General features: G+C 34.9%; 1 protein-coding gene and 1 long non-coding RNA gene across 6 annotated transcripts in view; one reads left to right on the forward strand and one right to left on the reverse strand.

Moving 5' to 3' along the window:
• CFAP20DC (CFAP20 domain containing) overlaps positions 1–22,744 on the reverse strand; it is a 62,823-nt gene that overhangs the window by 22,625 nt on the left and 17,454 nt on the right. For all 5 annotated transcript variants that reach the window (XM_090148317.1, XM_031606434.2, XM_090148313.1 and 2 more), the window contains 9 exons: positions 18,981–19,095; positions 17,733–17,889; positions 15,264–15,428; positions 13,594–13,730; positions 13,249–13,429; positions 12,565–12,711; positions 8,766–9,097; positions 3,464–3,877; positions 262–465 (listed from right to left, as the gene is read on the reverse strand). In XM_090148317.1, coding sequence (XP_090004443.1) covers positions 262–465; positions 3,464–3,877; positions 8,766–9,097; positions 12,565–12,711; positions 13,249–13,429; positions 13,594–13,730; positions 15,264–15,428; positions 17,733–17,889; positions 18,981–19,095 — 1,852 coding nt within the window. The remainder of the gene's footprint in view (positions 1–261; positions 466–3,463; positions 3,878–8,765; positions 9,098–12,564; positions 12,712–13,248; positions 13,430–13,593; positions 13,731–15,263; positions 15,429–17,732; positions 17,890–18,980; positions 19,096–22,744) is intronic.
• Positions 15,397–18,964, forward strand: LOC149916446 (uncharacterized). The gene is made up of 3 exons (XR_016470136.1): positions 15,397–15,460; positions 18,374–18,439; positions 18,606–18,964. It is a non-coding gene; the product is annotated as an uncharacterized LOC149916446 (long non-coding RNA).

Below are 22,744 nucleotides of genomic sequence, written 5' to 3' on the forward strand. Positions count from 1 at the left end.
CAAATAGTGTTGTGCTCTTGGTATGTGTTGTAGCTTCAATAGAAAAAAGTAGGAGGTATTTCTTTCCATGGTGGTAATATAGAAGCTGCTGCAAGTATGTTCTGGTTGTGTATTTTACTTAATGAGTTCTAAAAAACATCTGGTAAAGAAACCTTAGTTTTTAAAACTACTCAAAGAAACATTAATATTCAAAACCCCTGAAATACAAAAAAAAAAAACAACCTCAGAACTTTAGGGAAAATACTGTAGATTTAGACTTACTGGTGGGAAACAAGAATTCCAGGTTGTTGTATCATCACTGCTTGTACTCATGTTAACGTTACAGTTGTCAATCTGTGATGCGCTCAACCCATGTGAGATTCCTGTATCCTTCAATTCTTCGTTTTGTTGCCTTTTCATGCTAGCCAGCATCTGCAGTTCGGATGCACTCAATCTGTTTGACTGGTAGTTCTTCCAGTCATATTCCTGTGAAATAAAATAGAGAAGCCAACAATATGGACAGGATCATGGAGCAGAACATATGAATGAAATGAACGCCTTTGGGGATCTTTTGGGGCATCTTAAAGAAGCTACAATGCTAGAAGGGAATCAAAATGTTTACTAGAATAGGTTAGTTAACACATTTCTGCTCAGCTATGAAGATCAGGCACGTATCGTTACAGGAAGGAGGGCACAGCACTGTGACTGACCCCAGGTTGGGTTCAGGCTATTTGATGAAGTTGCTGTTCCAGTGTAATAAAAATATGATTATTGTTGTTATTATTCTAAAAGTTTGAAAATCCAGCAGCTAAAATTGCTTAAACATTTGATACAGGTCTTGAAATAAACTTAATCATAGTATCATAAACACTATCAACATAACAGTTAGTTATTTGTGAAGCACAGCATAAAATTTATCTGGAAAGCTACATGTCAGCACTAAATTTTAAAGACTACTGTAGTAATTTGCTAGTGTATACATATTTAAAAAGTAATGACAATGGTAGCATTTATTTTAGGCTCAGTGGTTGAATTGCTCTGTGCATGAGCTCCACGATTAGCTCAGCTGTTACCCTTTTTTTTTCTTTTTTTACCTCTGGTTTTTGAGCTCCAAGCTTCATTCCCGAGTCCTGTGATTATTACTACTTTTAATTCCAAAATAATACCTGACATGTTTTTCTAGACCTTTGCACATGTAATAGTTTAGCTACTATTACTTACTTGCTTACTATGCATTGAGCTTGCTATTTTCTATGTGGAAAGCCCACTTTGCTTTGGCACATTAGTATTCTGCTAGATCTACAGCTGCTAGAATTGTCATTGATCTTACTGAAGATGTTGACTTTCTGTTAATTTTCCTATGCAGAAACCTTCTGTAATTCATTTATTTAATTACAATAAGAGAAGCTTTTCCTTATTTTTCTTACCTCATATGAATCTATTGGCATGCAGTCCTTAAAGGAATGAACTAGCACCATGCAGAATAAATGCACTAGGAACTGAAAGGATGTTTTGCTCATCCTCTGTCTAATAAAGACAAAACATTCCCTGACTCTGATCTTGTCTCTTATGCCAATGAAGAAAGATGCACAGATCTTTAGATTTTCTTTTTTACAAAAGAACTCCTAGCACTGACTGACTTCTTGGCTTAACTCAAATGGTCAGTCTGTTTACATTTCTTGCAGTGGTCTCACTCTTGAAGTACTGTACTCAGAAATAAGAAGTGTCATAAAAGCTTTCAATCTCTAATATTCTGTACAACAAATTCCTTGTATTACAAAAGAATAGCTGGGACTGCACATTCTGCAGCTCCAGATGACCACTACAAAAAAGCCTCTTCACACACTTTTCATAATGTTGGATGATTTTCAAAGAGTGAATCTGAAAACTGAATTTGAGATGAAGTTTACTTTGAAATGTAGAAGAAACTTCTGATGTAAAAAGTAATTTTTTCGTGATACTTGTAAATTTGTCTAAAATGAATATTTCATTTAGTAATTAAAAGCTTATCTTGTCTTTTTGCGTATCTTCCCCTTATGATAAAAAGACATTTTTATTAAACTCTCAAATCTTTTGCTAGATTGACGAAACTTGTTTAAATTTATATATATTTTTCAAATATGATATTCGCATTCTTATGGGCTCAGATGATTTATTCAGGATTGTTTAATGTAGTTACACGTGCGGAAAGTTTAATTACCAGCTATCTACATGGTTGCAATATTACCCAGAGGGCTGCACTTCTTTCTTAATTAAAAATATTTGAACTTAATAATAGAGAACTCTATTAAAACATGAATAAAACATTCCAAGCAACTAGGTCCTTAAAATGTATTAAGCAGTTAGCAAATTGATTGCACTAAGAGTTGGTTAAACATTTTTTACTTTACCAGTTCTCTGCTTGAACAGATTAGAAGAGACTACTTCTATGTGAACACTCAGTCCAATACCATTTGTACAAAACTATTATCTTGTACATAATTCTTAAAACAAAGAACAGTGTTTTAAAATGGAAACAAATAATTTCATGCCCACAGCCAATGAAATTCTCCAGTGTTGCTTCACGTAGTTAGCAATATTTTTCATTGATGTCTTTATTGCTAATTTTATTAACTTCCTAACTGATGAAAAATACTAACCCAGTAACTATGTCCTGTAGGTCAAAGAGTGTACCATGTGCTTGGATGGCTGCTCTTATCCAGAAGTTCACAACATTGCCTTAAGGTCTCAATAATACTTATTTTTACCTGCATTACAGTGTTTAATTCCCACTTTTGTTTCCTTCACAAAGGAATCCTGTCTCAACACTCTTCACAGGAAAACATGTTGTATTTTTACAAAATCTGCTAAGCAACTTGCAGAGTATAGGAGGAGGTTCTTAGAATCCTTAGGGACTCAGAGGATGATGATACATAAACCCTTACACCAGTATTGGAGAGACTAAATTCATTAAAAAAAACACTGAAGTATCAGTGGCATGGCAATATCTGCATGTTAATACCAAAGATAGACTGAGACCTTGAACATATACTTTTCTAGATACTCATCTTCAACCTGTTGCCCAGTTTGAATTGCTTTTGTTGGAACAGGCTGCCCAGAGAGTTGTGCAGTCAGCTCCAGTCCTTCCCTGCAGGTTTTCAGGAAATGTGTAGATGTGACACCAAGGAACATCACTAAGTGAGCAGGGTAGGGGGGTACTCAAAATGACTTATTTCTTTCTAACACATAATTTCCAAAATGCAAGTTGCTGAATTACATCTATTGGTATCTATGAACCTCTGTGGTTTCTGACAGTATTGTTTTATACGCAACAAAAAGTAGAAAACCAACTTTCAACAGACTGAGCTTGGTAAAGACTGTTATGATAAAGTCAGAATATATCTGGGTGAAAGATGTACTGTTTCTCATTTCAGGCAGTTGGTTATATCTAATACAGCTTCTCTAAACAATCAAATAACTTAACTTCAAAGTAAAAACCACTTACACAAGTCTGTGTTGTCAGACACAAATTTTCTTTTGAGACTTTCTTGAGGGAGTTTTTGCTGACTGATGACTTTATTTGACCAGAAACTCCCTCAGATTTTTCAGTTTTTTCAGACACATCTGGAATGACTTTAAAGAATTCAGGTTTACTTCCAGTTGGAGAAAGAGAAAGAGTAGGCTTTAAGGTTCTCTGATTGCTGATGCGTTCTGTCTTTCGCCCAGTGGAACTCTGTGGTTTTGACACCATGCTTTCCTCAAGGTTTTGTTTGCTGCATCCCATATTCTTCCAGTATTCATTTCTCTGTGATATCCTCTTTAATGTGTTGTCTTTAAAAACTACTGAATCAGATGTTCCTTGTCTGCTGCAGCTGATCTCAAGGTTCTCAGTACTCTGGATGAAGTCGCTGTTGTTGTCCTAAATTCGGGAAACAAAGTAAGTGATTTTCCCTCACCATCACACAATACTGTTTTGCACAAAATATTTGACCTTAAGATTATAAAATGGCTCTCCAATTTCTACTGCTTCCTTTCAAATTGAAAAAATTCTGAGAACCATCTGCTCTTCCTGGCAACAACCCTGAGTACCCGCAAGCACTTCTACATCTTAAGAGAACCACAGGAGAGAGAGGGAGAGACAAAATCACACTTCTCAAAACATTAGTCCAGGTTTAGCATTCTGGTAACCTCTTAAACCTATGTGTTATAGAATAATCAGTTTCAAAAACATTTATAACAGACGTACAACAAAGTGAGCAAGAAGTCCATGATAACAATAAGTTTCCATTGAATTATTAGTATTCTATATTTTCACATTGCACTCAGAACTTAAAAATACAAGGATTGATTCTGGCTGAGATCACTTTACTCATCTCTGGATGATAGCTGAGTATCACTGAAGAATTTTGGCAGTTAGTGTATTAACCTTACATTCACACTCATAACAGTGTCTCTGCAAAACCTCCCATTAATCATGTGTGATGTCCTCTCATGCTACATCTCGATGGTTAACAGCAAATCCAGACATATGGGAAATAAACACTAGACTTGCTTCGTTGTTGCCTCAGTGTTCTTATTCTCATGGAAGAAAGGACGAGAGAGGCCTTATCTTCATCACATCGTGCTCCTTCTGTATCAGATGCTACCAGTCCAGATGTCAGATACTGCAAGACTCAGTAAGACACCAGAGCATCTTTAATACACCTTTCACTGCTAAGATCCAGTCCTACTGTGTGGTCCAAGTTTGCTACTGACTTCTGTGTGTCCAGGGTTGGATTCCACAAAATGCACATTCAAAAATTATTATTGGAAAAAGAATCTCAGTCTTTCATTTATGAAATACTGCAACAGAGAATGGTTTGCAGATGTAACATGAGCCTCCAATGCAATGCATTTTATAACACATTGAATAAGAAAATACATATAGTGGTGAGTAAGCATGGTGGATTCCTTAAAATATCACTGTCTGGGGTTTGCAGAAAACAAAGGAACAATGAATGTACAGCATGTTTTCTCTGAAGATACACCAATGTAACTATTTCTACAATATCTAAATTGTTGCACATTTTTTAGGCACAGCGTGAAATGTACAGATAGGTGAAATGTCTTCGAATTTACAGATGTTTTGTGTTGCTTTTGTTCATTGAATTTTTGTTGGATCACAGTTCAGAATGTTTGTAACAACAGGACAAGTTCTGTTCCCCTGCTTTCCTTGAAACGCACAACTCTATTTCCCTTCTCTACTTACATGTTATCACTAAATCTGTGCTGGAAGCCCTTATTAGGCTAATTTGAGGCAGAAGATTACTAAAGAAAGCACTGCATTTTTTACACTAGAGATAAATTGTTAACTTTGATTTATCTGAAATCTAAACTCTTCCCATCTTTCCATGTCTCTTTCAGCCATATTTAACAAATCATTCTAAAATCTAAATATATATTAAATCATGATATGGTGTCAGAAACATAAATCAAATTTGCTATGTTATCTACAGCAGAGCATATGCATGTATGTATAGTGAAGATGAGAATGATTTCCCTGAGGAGCCAGCACTTCCACTGATGTACTGTATTCCTAGGAAAAACCATGCAGATGGGCAGTTGGGCAATTGCTAGATACATAAAGCTGATTGCACTTGCTGAGATGTAATTTTAAGATCATTCTAATCACTCTTGAGGGCCACCTACGAGGAGCAGATGGGATATAGTCCCTTTGTATGCTGAGCTTTAACACTGAGGTATCAAAGTGAAATTGCCCACTGGCTTTGGTAAGAGCATATTATCTCACTATATTACTCTTTTAATTGCATAAGGATGGAAAGTTTCTTTGCTGAAGGCTTCACAGCCAAAAGGGAGTTTGGCAGCAGTGAGCCTTATAATCGTCGAGATGTAGCATGAGAGGACACCAACCACAGTCACCAGGAAGAGATTTTTATCCTTTACTGATTGACTCTCATAATTGAAGAAGTGTTTAACTATTTTAGTGACTCACTGATAAATGATTAAGGGAATTTATGAATATTTGCCATTGTCAGCTTGCTCATTGAAACATTTCCTTCCCACAAGTTACATGAGAAGTATAATTCTAGCACAGTTGTTATGCATATCCAACAGCTTCCAGTGCATGCAGCATAGAGTCAATATGCACTTATTTGAAATTTATCCTGGTGCAAAACCAATGGCCCGTCTCTTGTATTTTACAACGATTTTACTTTTTCATGGATTATATTGCTTTTCCACAGATTTAATCAAAAAGTACATAATTCTCCTTTGCAGCTCCACTAACTTCAAATGTACACTGTGATGAAACTGAGACTTGGCCTCTTTAAATGTAATTTTAGAACTGATGATAGAGTGATGCAAAACACAAGAAAAACTTTTGGAACTTTTGTATTTCTCTGCAGTTTGAGATGCTTAAACTATGCAGACATCCTATTTTAAAAATTATTTTAATCAGGAACTAAGTTTCACTTACATTTTCAGGAATAACAAAATATATGCTCATATGCAATTGTTTGAGTTGTAATTGGAGATATCTGTCTTATCTTGTTTCATTCAAGAGTACATATCCATGTATGTTTTACAGAAACATAACACATCTGAATTTCAAAGAAAGCTCCAGTATACTTAAAGATAATGAAAGACAATTGTACTGTCAAGAACCTGTAACAATGTAGCTTACTTCAACATGTAAGATTAACATGCATTGTTAAAAAAATCATTGCAAGATTCACTATAACTGAGGCAAGTAAATGTTTTGTCCTGTAAGCAAGATTTGGGAATACATTATGATTTGGCTAAAGAATTTGGGTAATTTTGCATACATATCTTAAATTGTGCTAAAAGAAGCTACTATTAAGTCAATGGTCTTATGTTTAACTATCATGGCTTTTCCAGGCTCCCATTTCCCATATTTTCAGTGCCTGAAATAAAAGTGTCTTCAGCAATTTGAATATTAAATAAGTATTCAGAATATCAGTGTAACGCTAGTCAGCTTTATAGCAAAAAGCAACAAAGAACACATCTGTACAGGGAAGAGGATGAACATGGACAAAACAGGTCTGCTAAGTAATTTGTTGGTTCAGTGAGTTCTTTAAGATGGTAGAATGGCCTAACTATAAATTATTAACATAGTAGTTAGATAATCAGCATGCTGTAGGTCTGTTTGCCACAATTATGATTTTTTTTTTAATGTAATATATCTCCAGATGCAATATTGACTTTATTAATGCAGTTTGCATCCCAAGACTGTGAATGAAACAGTCTATGCTCTATTCCAACTCCGGCACACAGTCCAAGAAAGTTTTAAGTTAGCAAAGCAGTGTAAATCTTTGTAGGCAAGATAGGAATACTCTTTCAGTCTCTCTTGCATCAGCCTTATAAATGATCATTAATGTTGTGCCACAATGTTCTTTCTGTGCTGTCAAGGCAGGAGTGTTTGGTCATTGCTTTTATCTTTCTGCACTTGGCACTGAATCTCTGGGGCAGGATGACAGTATGGCAGGACATTACAGATAACATGCAATGATGTGAGATTTATAGCTCCTTGTGAGGAGCAATAGATCTTTCGCAGTACTGGGTAAGGTAAAGACCCAAGAACACCACACACTGCTTCACATTTGTCACTGGGCCTTGTCTATCCATCAAGGACCTCGTGCTTTCCTGCATTACTGGTGATGTTATGCAGCATGTGGGCTTTTTCATATCCCAGGACAGTAAGCTTCTTGTGATGGATGATGGCATCTGTTAATGTCTGAATGGAAAAGCAATGAGTGCTTTGGATTTTTAGGATTTTTAAATGGGAGAGAAGCTCATCAAGGACGTAGCTCTTTTGCAACTCTGTTTGTTTTGCAGCAAATGAATCCACCAGCAATACAAGCAAACCAACAATGTGCCAGCCACCTGGTGACAGCCTCAGTCTGGTCTGCTGCAGCATTAACAGACTGCCAGATGAACTGAGGCCTAGAGCTTTTAGTGGGGCATGTCACAAAAATAAGCCACTGATTGTTTACATGAGGATAACTGACAATGAAATTATCTGAAATCCAAACAGTTCTGTATCTTCAGTATGTTATCACATACACAATACTGTTCGTGAATTACTAGTCTGACTAAAACTGATCTAACTCTGAAATTCTGAAACCTTGGTTGAAATAACAAAGCCTCACAGGCCTAAGTGCTGCAGATAGTGGGGAAACCCACAAAATCATAGGAAAAAAACCTGATAAAAATATTGTCTGTTGTAATTAGCATCAGGAATATAGATTCCCAGAACTGAAGAATATTTCTGTTTCGTGTGTCCTAGTGTTAGGTATCTTGGTTGTATTTTACTCCTTAGTATAAGGAAAAGATTGGAATGCTGGGAAACAGATTTTGTAATTAAAAATGAAATACACCAGAATGTGTGACAAAGTTGGTGAGCAAAGCAGTCTCTGCTTACAGTTCTGAAAGGCACAATGAAGCCTTATTTACTCATTCAAGCATAACAAACATGTCTTGCTAAAATCTATGATGCAGGCTTTCCTAAATTCTTTTATAAGGATGCTCAAAGAATGCTCACATCTGTGTACTGGCATAAGGGCTGACAGAGACTTAAGTTTCTTTTGTCCTCTTGTTACAGAGGGAATGCCTTCATTTTCCCCCCTGTATTCAGTTAGATACAGCAACCTGACAGAGACAAATCTACTTAAAGGTACATGGGGAAAAGATGATTTATCTTCCCTGTCTACATGGAAGACAGAATCTCAACTTAGGAGTTTTAGGACAAAGACTATTTTATCAAGAATTGCACGTACAAAGTGGCCTACCTCTTCACTACCATCAGTTCCTTGAAAGTTATCTTTAGTTTGGGTTTCACCCTGGATGCGGTTACTGTCTTGCTTCAAGTCCAGAGGGAAAATACAGTGTTCTGGTGATATATTTGGGGATTTCCCATGAGGAGCTGATCGAGGTCTTGATGAAAATGTGAAAATCTCTTTATGATTCATGTCGTGATCACCCATTTCATTGTGCTGATGTTCAATAGAGGTGGTCTCTGGTGAGGTTAAATCACAGCAGGCTGAATCTTGAGTGGCTGCGTGCTGCTCGCTCCCATCCAACTGAATGTTCTCAGTGAAACTTTCTGGAAACACCCATTCATCTGAAATGCAAAATATTTACTACAATGTAAAACACATAAACTATACTTTATACTGATCACTCTCTTTTCTCTAGAAGTCATAGGGAAAAATAAGGTTTTTTTTGTAATGCAGATATTCTGATGTATACATTTGGAAGAGTGATGAAGGTTCAATGAAAGAGATCAGGCTGTTTTCTAGGGAGGCAAGCTCAACCAAAACATTTCCTGATCACAGCTCAAGAAATGCACAGGATACAACACATGACATGCAAACTTGTAATTTTCAAGGCTGAAACTATCTAGCTGTTAAGATTTGAAAATGAGTTTCATTCCAGGAAAACATAACTTTATTAAAATTGGCAATTGATCTTTTTCTATAGGCTTATTTTTGTGGTTGACGTTTTCCTTTCAAAAATCACACATACTTGGTGGAAAGTTCATAATATTGCAATCTGCTGCTTCTTTATTATTGAATTTCTACACTTTCTTTTATGTCTAGAACCTATGGTTTAAATCTCAATTTCAAACTATAGCTCTATTGGAAAAACAGCATGACATGAAAAATGTATGAAGATATCTGTTTCACCGAGTTTCCCTGAACACTGACTGTACTAATCTGCCAATTTTAAAACAAACAATAAACTACAGAAATGGATTTAAAGATTGAGTGCACCAGATAAACATGAAAAGACCATTTTTACATTCTCATTGTTAGGTTATATTTTACTGTTTGGAATGATGACATTGAAAAAAAATGTCAATTTGATTGATTAAAACCAATCTCAAATAGCATCTGAGAAAAGGAGAACTGCTCAAGTATGCAATACTCCCTTGTCTTCATTAAAGGTAGTGTGGTGTGGATTATTCACTAGATTTGGAAACTTTCTGGCTCCATAAAACAAAGTTACCAACCATATTAAAAAAAAAAAAACAACCTCAATAAAAAATACTAAAAACCTAATAATAAAGTAGCACTGCAATAATAAAATGCCTGCTGTCACAGAGCAGAGTAAATTTACTATGGAATTTGATTCTTTCTCAGTTTTGTTAGAAACAGTTATTACTCTAGGCAGATTCAGCTTTGGAAAAAAAATAGATTTTGAACTAAATGAAAGCAAAAGAAAGAGAAAAATGAGAATGCTGGCAGGAATGCCTGCCTTCTTACTATGCTGCTCTGATTATTCCAGTTTACTGAACACAGCCAGTGAAGCTATTGAACTGTGGTTAGCATCCTACACAGCAGTTTGTACCAGGTGAAAAGTAGGGACTTAACACATCTTGTATATTCATGGCTTGCACCTACTTGTGCCAGAGGAGAAAATTTTTCAGTCTCTAAATGAAGAGCACCTGTTGTCAGAAGCCTCAAGGCTTTTCATGCAAACTCTTTTTAAATTAGATAATATTATACTGTACAATACCAACTGCATTTTGTAAATATACAGACATCACTTTTAAACTGTAAGGGACTCTAAGAGTTGCAAGCTGAACGTGTAAATAATGCCGTTTGTTTTAAGTCTCAAGAAATGAGTGATGCCATTCATAGCTCTTAAGAAGCGCCCTTTTCTTGTATAAATCCAAGGGCCTTTTGTTTTGATCAATAACTACAAGTTTGTCAAAGGATAGAAGAGCAGGTTCTCTCTTTGATCACTTTGTCACACTCACCTGAAAACATATCTCAATTAGCCAGGTAATTGGATTTACATGTAAAAGGCTGTATGCAGGTACAAGTGAAACCGCAAGAGAAAACTTTAAGTCTGGAAGGTTTTCAAATGACATTTTACATGAGGTATTGAGTTCAGCAACTTCAGTAACCTGTAATCACTGTGCCATTTTGTTAATGGTCTACATGAGAAAGATATGGAGAGTTTTCGACCAAACCAAATCCTATTATCTCTCAACTGCAAACTATACTGCACTTTTCTTTTATACTCAGCATTTACATGTCAATTGTAATGAACAATTTGGAGCATCTTCTTAGCAAAATATGTAAATTGCTATGTAATCACAACATTGCAGCAAACACGATAAATGCAAGAATGATCACCTAAACATCTAATTAGTTCTTCTACACAGTCAGACTTACGGTAAAGCTTCTAATTGCAGCCTAACATTTTAATGAAGGTTTCAACACTGCACATTTAAGATTGACAAACTATAAACAATGCTTACTCTTCTTTTTTTTTCTTGCTTAAAAATAATTTACCTTTATAAAAGTACTGTGTACCTGCTATGGAACGTTTGTTGATTTGAGCTCTGTGATAAATATAGAAGATACAGTAAATTATAGTGACCAATCTCTAAAGAAATAAAAAAAAATTACCTATGAAAGTTCTCCACTCACGAAACTTAAATTAGTATTTACTCAAGCTAATGGCACAAGTATAGTGATGTCCCAAGATGATCAAAGGTGATGGCTGCACAGGGTTTAAGAATACTAAGAGTCTGGTTATAAGAAAAGAGTTGTAAATGACAGATTCTTGTTGCTACAATTTGTTTTGTATAAATGGAGAATCAAAAATCATATATGCTTTGCACCTGTTTAGGGAATAAGGCTTTGTGCCAACAAATTGTCATGGGTGTATGTACATTAACACACATCAGAGGTGTGACAACTGTGCTTTTGGCTGAGTCAGTGCTGTTGAACCAAGCCTGTGGATGTTTGCTATTGGACAAGATCAGTTGCTAGGAGTTTCCTGACTTGAACATGAAATTCTGAGGTTTGTGGGATTACAATCCTGACATTGTGCATGAACAACTACTACAATACAAGTTATTACAGTAACTATTTATTTGCTTTTATTAGTATTAGGTATTCAATGTGAATGCAAATGTTAAATGGTTGGTAAGGATGAGTTAGGAGTGTTGGTTTTTTTTTTCTCATTTGATAATGTCAGTATATGTTTTACTTTCTTTTGTAAAGGACTTGTACAGTATTTTATGCAAATGTTGGATGGTGTAATTTTATTTAACATTAGTAGGGCCCTCATATTTTGTGTGATGTGCTTTTTTTCCCTGTGAACTTTTCCTCAAAGAATGCCTACCATTTTCCCACTGTCATCTCTGGAGAAGTTCAGAACAGAGGATAGCAGGTTTTCTTTAATGAATAATTTGCCTATGGGAAGTTCATCAGAACACATTCATCCAGAAATAATAATAAGAAAAAAGTAAACATTCAATGTTTGGAGTCTTTAGTGTTAAATTTAATAGAGATTTAAAGAAAAAAATATTTTTAGTTCTTTCCCTTTAATAAAGAAAGCATGGAATTTTTCTTTTTTATCCATTCATGCACTGGTACTCTGCTTAATCCTACAAATCTTTATCAGTGCTCAGAAGCACTTTTGTTGCAGGGTGTTTGATTTCCATAATCCCTACAGCACATACATTTTTATTTTATGTGAACTGCTTCCGAGTCCTTTGAAATTTACAACAAATAGTCCCCTGCCCCACACAGAACTGAGATGTAAAATAACATAAAATTAGCAACATACCAGTGGTTATCTCCCATGTGTTTTCTTCTGCATTTTTTAGACATAATCTTCTATGACTGTTCTTGTCTGTTGATGGATCTTGTGGTGAGGGGAGCTGAAAATCTGTTCTTCCATTCTCAGAGGTTTTCTGAGTCTGAATTGCAGAGTCTGAAATACAAGTCAGATGTATCAAATACCTGTGAACATGTATGCTTTTCCTACTTGAGGTATGGAAGAACAGCATAGGGCATTGCTCTGGGATACAAACATGTTCTGAACAGCACAGGAATTTGTGGGGCAGCAAGAATATGACAGACAAAATAAAGTCAAAATTTAGCACTGTGTACAGAAGGGCAAAATACAGAAGTACACAAAATAGTCTTGCAAAACCTGCAAAGTTATCAAGAATCACTGCACTAGCCCAGTTACATGCACAGCATGAGGTAGACAGGAATATGTTTACCCTGCAGCTATTGTCAGCAGGTGGTGGTCCTTGGTTCAAAATGCTTACAAAACCTTCAGAGAACGAGCATTTTTTCCAAGATCATATAGGAGAATAAGCCATAATTTCACATAAATGTATTCAGTAATTAACTGGATAGGTAAAGGATTAGTAAAATTGAGAATTAAGTCTTACACTCTGAAGTCAGAATCCTGAAAAAAATTTGATGAGTTCTTTACATATTGTTCCCTTTAGGCTCTTACCATTTTGATGAACACCTTTAGCTGCTTGGTGAGTATTTCTTTTATCTCCTTGACCTAAAGAATCACTGCATGGTGAGAATGACAGCTCCAGTCTCTCAGTGTTTTGTAGGGATTCACTTCTTTTTCCTGAACTTTGAAGTTGGTATGATCTATTACTTTTGCTACCCACAGTCTTTGTTACCTTGAAAGACATCATCATAAGAAAAAAATATTTACACACACACATACATATGATGTAGCCTCGTATCAATTCTGAAATACGTTTTGGGTGCAAGTCTCCTTCTTACTGGTCAATCTTTTCTTTGTAGAAGGGCAGAAGTTTTGTTGCAATGTAAGTCTTCTTACCTCTCCAGATACTCTTGTGCTGACTCTTCTGTTTGAAGATGGAGGTGGTCCAAGGATCTTTGATCCAAATGCAATATGTGACACATCCTGAGTTTTACTGCTCTTCTTATTGCCTTGCCTTCTATTAACCAAGCGAGCTAAGTAAAGAACAATCAGTTTTAAAAATATATTACAGTACTTAGAATAAATATTAATAACTTTAAAATCAACAGAAATGAAAGAGCTATCAGTCCTAGACATACACAAAAATTATGTTCCTTGATAGCACAATCCCCAGAAATTTGTACTCAAAGTTCACTATCTTTTTACTTTAAGCAAATAAGCATTTTATGGAAGAGTATCAACATACAAGCAAGAAACTTTTGGTCCATTATACAGACATATTTCTAATCTCCTTGCTTTAAAGTTTTGTTTAAAAAGAGGCTACACTGAAACACACAAGAAAACTTAAATGATTTCTGTAGAAATTCAATGGAAACCTAACCTGTGGCAGTAAGAAAAAACAGCTCTAATAAATAAGTAATAGCCCTTTATTGATATTTTTTACTATTTAAAATATTTCTGTTATCATTTTTTCAAGCAAAAAAAATGCCAGCTGTTCTGCAAAAAAAAAGGATTGTCAGTGGATTGTTCTTTCCAGAGCTACTAAATAAATTAGTGTAACCTCACATTAATTTAGAATTAAAACTTGCAATGTGTGAAGGTTCTTTTCTTGCTACAGCTTTAAGTGTAAAATTACTACCTTACTTTTGAGATGAGACATCTTCATGAAGAAAAGAGAAATCAAGTAGAAACACATTTTGTAGATTTTCTAAAGCCTTTTTATAGTATTGATTAATATTCATTCTAGATAAGTTCTATTTCCATTGCCAACACAGAAATGAAAAAAAAGATCATACATTAATCACCAAACATTGTAGATTACTGTACTAATAAGCACAAAAGAAGCCACTTTCTGCCATTAGCTTTTTCCTTTGTTTGTGATGTGACATTTGGTTCCTGCTAACAGCTGCCATCTCACAAGATTAGATGACCCAACATCAATTTCTTTAATTTGCTGACTACCTTGGGATGTTGTTAGCTCCAATTATAAAATCTGATTTGCATTAAAATTTCTGTTTATGAACACATTAATTGACTGCAATTAATTATCTACATCAACACATAACAGTGTGTTGATGGCATAATGAAATAATATGTGTAATTAAAAGTGGATGAGACTAAAAATAATTTGGTCTTTTGAATATCAAATAAACAAAATGTTTAGTGGCTAAAAAACCCATTCTCCAATTGAAATTTACTTAAACATACCAAAGCTTTCATTTTCAAGCAAGCTTGGTGTGTGAACTTTGAAATGCACGTCTGGAAGTACATGCAATGTTTGTTAGATGAGGTTAAAAATAAAGGTTAATCTTTAAGCTGAAGACATTTCATTTGTTTCACTTTCACGTAGGATAGGGATGTTGAGGTCTCTATCTTCAAACAAACTTTTTGCTGCTGGTGGTTTAGATACATCACTCACACTATTGTACTCAATAAGTTTAATTTAAGAGTCGTTATATTTTATTTGAAGACAGTAGAAAAATATAACATGCTTTCTCAGCAAACATCTGTTATCTGTATGCATGCTGTATGGACCACATTCACAGTATTTTAAAACAACAGAATACCTGTTTCTTGCATTGTTACTGGAGAACTCCTGCATTTTATTTCTGGCTTGTGAATTTTAGCCAAGTTCAGCAATTGTGTAACTTGTGGCACATCTGTATTTAGTTGGCAGGATCGAGGAATAACATCTGTTGTCTCACATGGTGTAAATGGAACAACGCACGAATCTAGAATAAAAACACATCATCTTCACTCACAGGTGACAATGGCATAATATTGGCTTTACGTTTCTAGTTAATTAGATAACACATATTGTTCATTACAGTCATTTGTAACATTTGCTATAATTCTTAATTTTAAGGAGGATATACATCCTTATTTTTAAGATGGTATTGTTTATGATTTTAGACCAAAGAATACCAGCAAAGGCTGGAATAGCCAAGTGAAACAAATTCTTTGATTTGTCAATGAACAAGTAAAACAGAGTCACAAAATACATTTTGTTAATATTTTATTACAATTATAGTTTTCATTCTAATTGTGATATGCTGATTTTTAGACAAAGTGAACTTCTGAACCAACTATCAGTGGGACTGGAGTAGCAAATAGCAAAGTCCTGCACATGCAAATAAAAAATTGGACAAGACTTAATTCCAAACCTTGTATACCATTATACTACTTCTACACTAAACCAAAAAGCCGTCAACCTATTTCTTCCTGTGACAGCAGGTACTAGTAGAACATGATCTTACTGCTTTCCCTTTCAGAACCAATATAAACTGAGTTTATGAAAATTGTTCTGTACAAAATAACATTTTCAGAGTCAGAACTCTTCCTGAAGTATGGATGCAAATTCCTACAAGCTTCTGTGAGACGAGACTGTAATAAGCTAAAGAATGTTAGCCAGTTTTCCTGGAACAGGAGGAAAGTATAACTCCAAAACTAAACACAAATAATGGGTCAAGAATTGAGTATCTGATAGAAAAAATCAGCTGTCTCGTGTCATGTTACAGTAGTGGTCATACTTATTTAGCCAAGATGAGTACTAACTGCTATTTTTTCACCAACCCCATATATTATTTATTACAGTGAGACAATACATAGCAATAAAAAAACATATGTAACTTTGAATTACATGGAAGTCAGAAACGAGGTGTGTATCAAGCTTATATGCCTCAATATCACAGGGCAAAGGAATTAATTCTTCTTCCCTCTCCATTTCAATGATCTCATTCAAAAATACTTTCTTAGTAAAAGTGGTTTCTCCTTTTTACTTGCTATCATTTTAAGAATACAGTACACAGCATATACAAGTACTACAGAAGAGTAACACGTTAACCTTGAGAACACTACTCCCACCACTGAGGAGGTTAAAGCAAAGAGCTCAACCATCACCACAAGTTACACCATCACTGCACTCAAAACTGAACTGTCCCAGTCATCTGATAAGAAAAAAAGTTTTATCAATTCATGATCATTAACTGAAAAGTAATTAATAACAAAAAAAGCATTTTTATTGTTTTTCTGTAATTGAGTATGAAGTATCATGCTATTTTTATGCAGCCAAACCTTGAGCTAAAACCTGATTTGAAGCCTTGCCTACAGAAGGAAATTCATAAGCACACAGAAAATACTAATGCCCACCAGCTGTGTAATAATCATAGAAATGATAATCCAGTAATTAAAAGTGCAATATTTTACCATGCATACAGTTCATTAAAGCTGTCTACTCATTATGTTAACTATGTTTTGGAATTCTAGAACTCATTTAGACCATTTATGTACACTTCAAAATCTGTTTAGAATGGACAAGAGAAAAAAAAAAAGTGCTGATGGAATTAAATTAAATTAAAGCCAGCACCGCCTCTCAGTGCAGCTTCCACTGAGAATTTACTGAGTTTTCTCTGTAGTCATTTAGTGAATTAATATTTTTTTCCAAGCTCACAAACAAAGAAAAAAATGGGAGTAATCACAATGATCACATACTCTCCCTTATTGGTTTAGGTCTTCCTAATGCAAGACACATTTTGTTACATTGACAGTCCTGCTAAACATTTTTTTCCTTCAGAAACCAAGCCCTTTTTTTCTGGAGTTTCCTTTGAAAGATACAAAATGTGTGAAACTGCATTTCTGAATGCTGAACTAGACCTATTTTTTTTCTTCTAAAATAAATAATGTCAGTTGTGCTTTTTCAGTTCCTCATCTATTACTGCAAATTCCAGTGATGAATGAAGTTCTCTCCCTTGGAAAAGAAAAAAACTACAGCACTGTTGGAAAAAATGTTCTCTACTTGACAAATCTTGTCAGAATTCCTTCAATAAGATGCTTTTAATGAAGTTGATACTTAAGCAGAAGAACATTCATATATTTGTCATGTGAAGTCCACCTTGAACAGATTTAATATACTGTCCCATTCCTTTAATTTTCAAGTAGTCAGATAATTTTTCAAGCTGTAAATCTGAAGACCAGGAAGCTTTTGATTTTATAATATAAACAGCTATGATTAAGTCTAGAAAGCAATTATAACACACCATTTTCTTCAGCTGTATCTTGAGGCTTGGATTTTAACGTGAAGATCTTCCTCAGCTTACAGTTAGCTGAAATAATAATTCCATCCAAGGACTGGAAGATGGCTCCTCTGAATATTTCACTGGTGAATGCTACCAGGTCAATACACAAATTGCACCACTAGAAAGAAGAAGCAAAATTATTTAATAAAACCCAAACACTAATCACTGCAGAAGTGTATTAGTGTACAGATCTCAACAAATGAAGCCTTTTGTGGAGTATTAGATCCTTGCAGGCCGTGACCCACAGTGCATAACATTTTGATATTCAAAAAGATATTTTTGTGCAATAACTATTTATGTAAGCAACTCACTACATACAACCTAGTGACTGTCAGTTCAAGTGAGCTCAGTTCCCTACCACACCCACAATACATTCTGCAGCTATTTCAAAATAAGCAACTCGTGAGAAAAATGTTTAATGAACATTTTCCACTTGCATATTGTTGTTTTTTGTAATACAGAAATGAGTAGCTACAGTATCTATCTGGATATGGGCCACAATAAAATTCAGTATATTCCTAGGAAAAAAGTTTTGCATAAAGCAAGTAATACTAAAAAGAGAACTAACAAAATATGTCTTCTTGTGGCTTTATGTCTTCCAGATAGAGCCGGAGGTGTTTAAGAAGAGCTATGCTCACACCTGTGTTTCTAACAGTTCTTCTAAAGAGGTATTCAAGACTCAAGTTTTTACGAGGTTATATGGTAACCTCCTAGGTTTTCTATCCTGACAGGTATTATCATATGCCCTAGCTGAGTATGGGAGAAAATAGGGAGAATGTGACGGCTACTGTTTTATTTTCATCAGGCTGATATATAGTGTTTTATATATTCTAGAAACTGGAGAAACCTGGAGCACATGAAAGTAGTCATCAACTATAATTGACAGCTGCAGCTCCAGCAAATGTTATAAAAGGTCACTACAGGAAAAGGTACGTGTGAACAGGAGCACTATAAAGAAGAATGAGAGACATGGCCACAGGCTGAATAGACAGTAAAAGTGACAGATAAACACAACACAAACAGCATTAATCTTGGAGAACAGTATTAAGTGGCTCTGATACCATCCAGTAGGTGGGATACACACATATTGTGAATCAATTGCACGCTGAAGCAAACAATAATTTCAACAGGTCTGTAGACTTATATAAAATCCTTCTGATAAAAAAGTCTGCTCACCCACAGTTAAAGGAACACTCCCCAAGTACCTACTATTTTGCGCTTGATCATAAACAGAGGAATTTTTGCATGCAGAGGGGTTACAGACAACTCCTTGTGGACTGTTGATAAATATAATCTTCTTTTAATATTTCCTAAATCAGTTATCCTGCAAAATAAAAGCAGGAGAGAACAGGATGGATCTTTGTCAATTCAATAACCCAGTATCTTTAGCAATCACAAAAAGCCCTATTATTCTTATGCAGAACCTTTGTGTCAGTGATAGCAAATAGAGAATTTAAGAATTCCTTTTTACAAGATGAGTAATGAGATTTCTTTCTCAAATTCAACCTTGGTGGTGATATTCCTGCATATATAAAATCACTTTACATGCTAATTTTATTTCAACAGTCTACACTCTTTCCTAGATTTCCATAGCCCTTTAGACTATGAAAGAATTCAATTTGTTTGAAGTGAGAACCCAGTAGCCTTTAATAATCACACTTGTTTCTTGCCCTTAAGCTTGTGTTATCTTGGGATACACTGTCACCTTCTAACTAGAAAAACATTATTTGCTTTCCTTTCCTGAAAAGAGCCTCTGTCATTCTTAAACATAAGGCCGTCTGTTCATTTCACTTTCTGAGCACACACCTTCCAGTGTAAAACATAATACTGAAGTGCATCGTTCACTATTCAGGCCATCTCACAATGACACTAAGGACACTGAATTTGAACACTTGTAATAGATTTAGACCGCAGCCATGATCACAAATTCTAGGTTTGCATTCAACTGAAAAAGAGACTGCTCATGTTCTGCTTTCTTCAAGTCCTGTGAGCAGCAGAACGTTGATGTTGCCCCACAGCACCACTCTGTGATACTGAACAACAGACTTTAAAGGCTGCAGTCTCTGTGGGGAAATCACAGTAAACTTTCTTGTATTTCTGAACAACCCCATTTCTAACAGATGGATATTTCTCTATAATTAGCAGCCCCTCTGAGAAGGTGACAAATAATTACTGTAAACAACTTTCTGTCACTATTATTTTTTTAAAAAGTAATTACTCATAAATAATTATGATTTAAATTCTGGGCTTGTGAGACTTTAAATTGAAATTGTGAGACTACCCTGTAGATTACTTCTTTTTTCTTTTTTAAACAAGAATATTTTTAATTAGTAAGGACTACCTGCTGCTGAACTAATGAAATGCTGTCACCCAAAATTTGCTGATAAACATTCTGAAATGTTCTCAGGATTCCTGGGGTCAAGTGAGAAAGGCATTCACTCTGGTGTGTTAAATTTTACATCTATTTTTGGCAATTCAAGACTTCAGCAAAGGACATCATTCAGTACAAAACATCTGCAATTAAGTGAATACCAAAGGGTTCTACTGGATAAAAACATGGGAGTTCCTTCTATTTTCCCACTAATGTTGTGAACATCACACAAAGTAAAAGAGGTCCAGAGGCTTTCCAGAATTTGCTGGATCTTCACTCTCCCATTCGTAGCCTGATTTATTCATCCTCATAAGACTGGTTGGTGAATCAAAACAGAATTGAAGAGTCTACTAGCAGTTTCTTTTGAGAGATCAGTCATTCCACAAATAAACTGAATGCATCTTGAAGAAAGAAATATAATTTCTGTGCCAGAGTACAGCATTACGTCCTCAGCACTGCCATCGACAGGAGATTTCAGTATCAGCTGCATGTATATTTATGAATGGATGAATAATACCATCAAGCTCTTGAAAAGTGCTTTCATCACAAGATCTTAAAGTGTCTTACAATGGTACGATTCTGGGCTTGATTTTACTTTTGATGAAATTGGAGCAAAACAATAATTCTCCTAAGATCATCAAGTTGGCCATACAGCTAAACTTGCGCCCCAGATCCAGGCACAGCTCCATCCATCTCTCCACTTCTTTTATACACTTCAGTGAAAGTGTAGGGCTGCATTTTTCAGGAACTCTCCACTCTATTCTAAATCTTGCTGCTCAGAAGTGCTGTGCAATTGAGGTGCCAAACAATTCCAAAGAATGGCAGTAGTGGTTGTTTGAAACATCTCTAATGTCTTGGCTATGCAGTTAGCTGAGCAACTGGGTTGAATCAGGTAGTTGCAGGAGCACCAAACAAAAAGACTGTTCTTGCTGAAACTCACTGTTATTTGCAATGGAAAATGTTGATATAAAAGATGTCATGACAAAACAGTACCAACCTGAGCTTAAATTGTGCATATCTCTGAATAACTGGGAAGAGAAATTTTATTTCACTTCATAATATTAGTTCAAGGAATATGTTGAAATGTCATAGTTTATTTTTATATGAAAATTTTTATTTTTCTCCCTCTTGAAACATATTAGGTACCTTTGCAGTAAAAAGGCTATTAGTAAATGTACAGCTTAGTTACATTCCAAAGTGCAATACAAACATGATCATTTAGATAAAAATATGCATGTTTATGTCAAGCTCTGAAACATCAATCTAAAATAAGATGCTTTTTGTGATGGCATGTATGCTATAAAGAAGAAGCAAACCCTAGATATATAGTTATAAGCACACCGAAAGAAGTTTAAAACTTATTTCAGTAAATAAATTTAAAACAATAAAAATATTTATATTCTACAGTAGAAATCTGGTGAAACATTTGGAGAAGGGGCAAAATTGAAGAAAGAAGATAGTCTTAAAATTCTATAAAATAATTTATTTGCTGGGAGAGAAAAGAGAATTATTCAGGAAGTGGTAAAACTTACAGACTCTTCAGTTACACTGCTTCCTGATTTTCAAAGACATATTAAAAAATCCATATAAGAGTTAATATATTTTTACAACATCTGTGTTTGAGTATTTATATCTAAGGGTCAGACGTGATAGAAAAGTAATGAGACCATGTTGAGAAAAATGAGGTAGTCAACAGGAAAATCAACCTCATTTATAATAATATTCCTGTGATCAGCAGGTGCATAACTCTCCCAGCTACGGCCATTAACTGCATTCATTTCACACTTAACATCTACATTTGCAAACCATTTGAAAGTAAAATTACCTTCCAATTCAATTTTCAATTTTATTTTATATATTCTACTTTGATTGACTATTCTCCTCACAATGGTAACTGTAGCCAGATTGCAAGTAAATAGTTACAGCTACCCAAGAGTATAGATAAACTCATCTTCTCAGATTACCTATTCACTTTGTTGTATGTATAATCATTTATAACCATTTGTTAATGTTCAATTCAAGGCTTAAAATGAACTCAGAAAAAATGACATTGGACTGTTGAAGAAATACTTCATTTATCAGGCTCACTTGTTCTTAAAATGAAAGTGTTTTTTCTTCTTATAAATGACTTAACCTGAAAGTTTACCAAACAGGAAAGTGGGTATTTTATTAACGTTGCTATGCAAGAAGCATACAATTGCCATACAATTTATTATTCACAGAAATTTCCACATATCCTAGTCAAAATCCAGGCAGTAAATAGACAGGTATATTTTAACTATTAGTATGTTAGCATATTAAATTTTAGTCATCTTCGAGCCTTCTTGTCTATAAAAGTGATGGTCTTCATAAATACTGGGTAGTACCAACATCTTCCCATTTTAGAGACAGAAAGAGCAAAAGAGTATCAATGGTTTTGTGATTTGCAATGGTCACAGATTCTCAAATTTGCTTTTTCAGGGACAGTTTCTATTTCATTCATGTTTTATTTTACATAATACTTGTAAATTGGAGCTACTGAACTGGTTGCCTGATCATCTGAAATCCAGAGCACTGTACTTTGCCATCATTGAAACAGTTACATTGATAACCAATCAAATAT

The sequence above is a fragment of the Phasianus colchicus genome, chromosome 11, assembly GCF_987193195.1.
Source record: "Phasianus colchicus chromosome 11, bPhaCol1.hap1.1, whole genome shotgun sequence".
NCBI lineage: Eukaryota > Metazoa > Chordata > Aves > Galliformes > Phasianidae > Phasianus > Phasianus colchicus.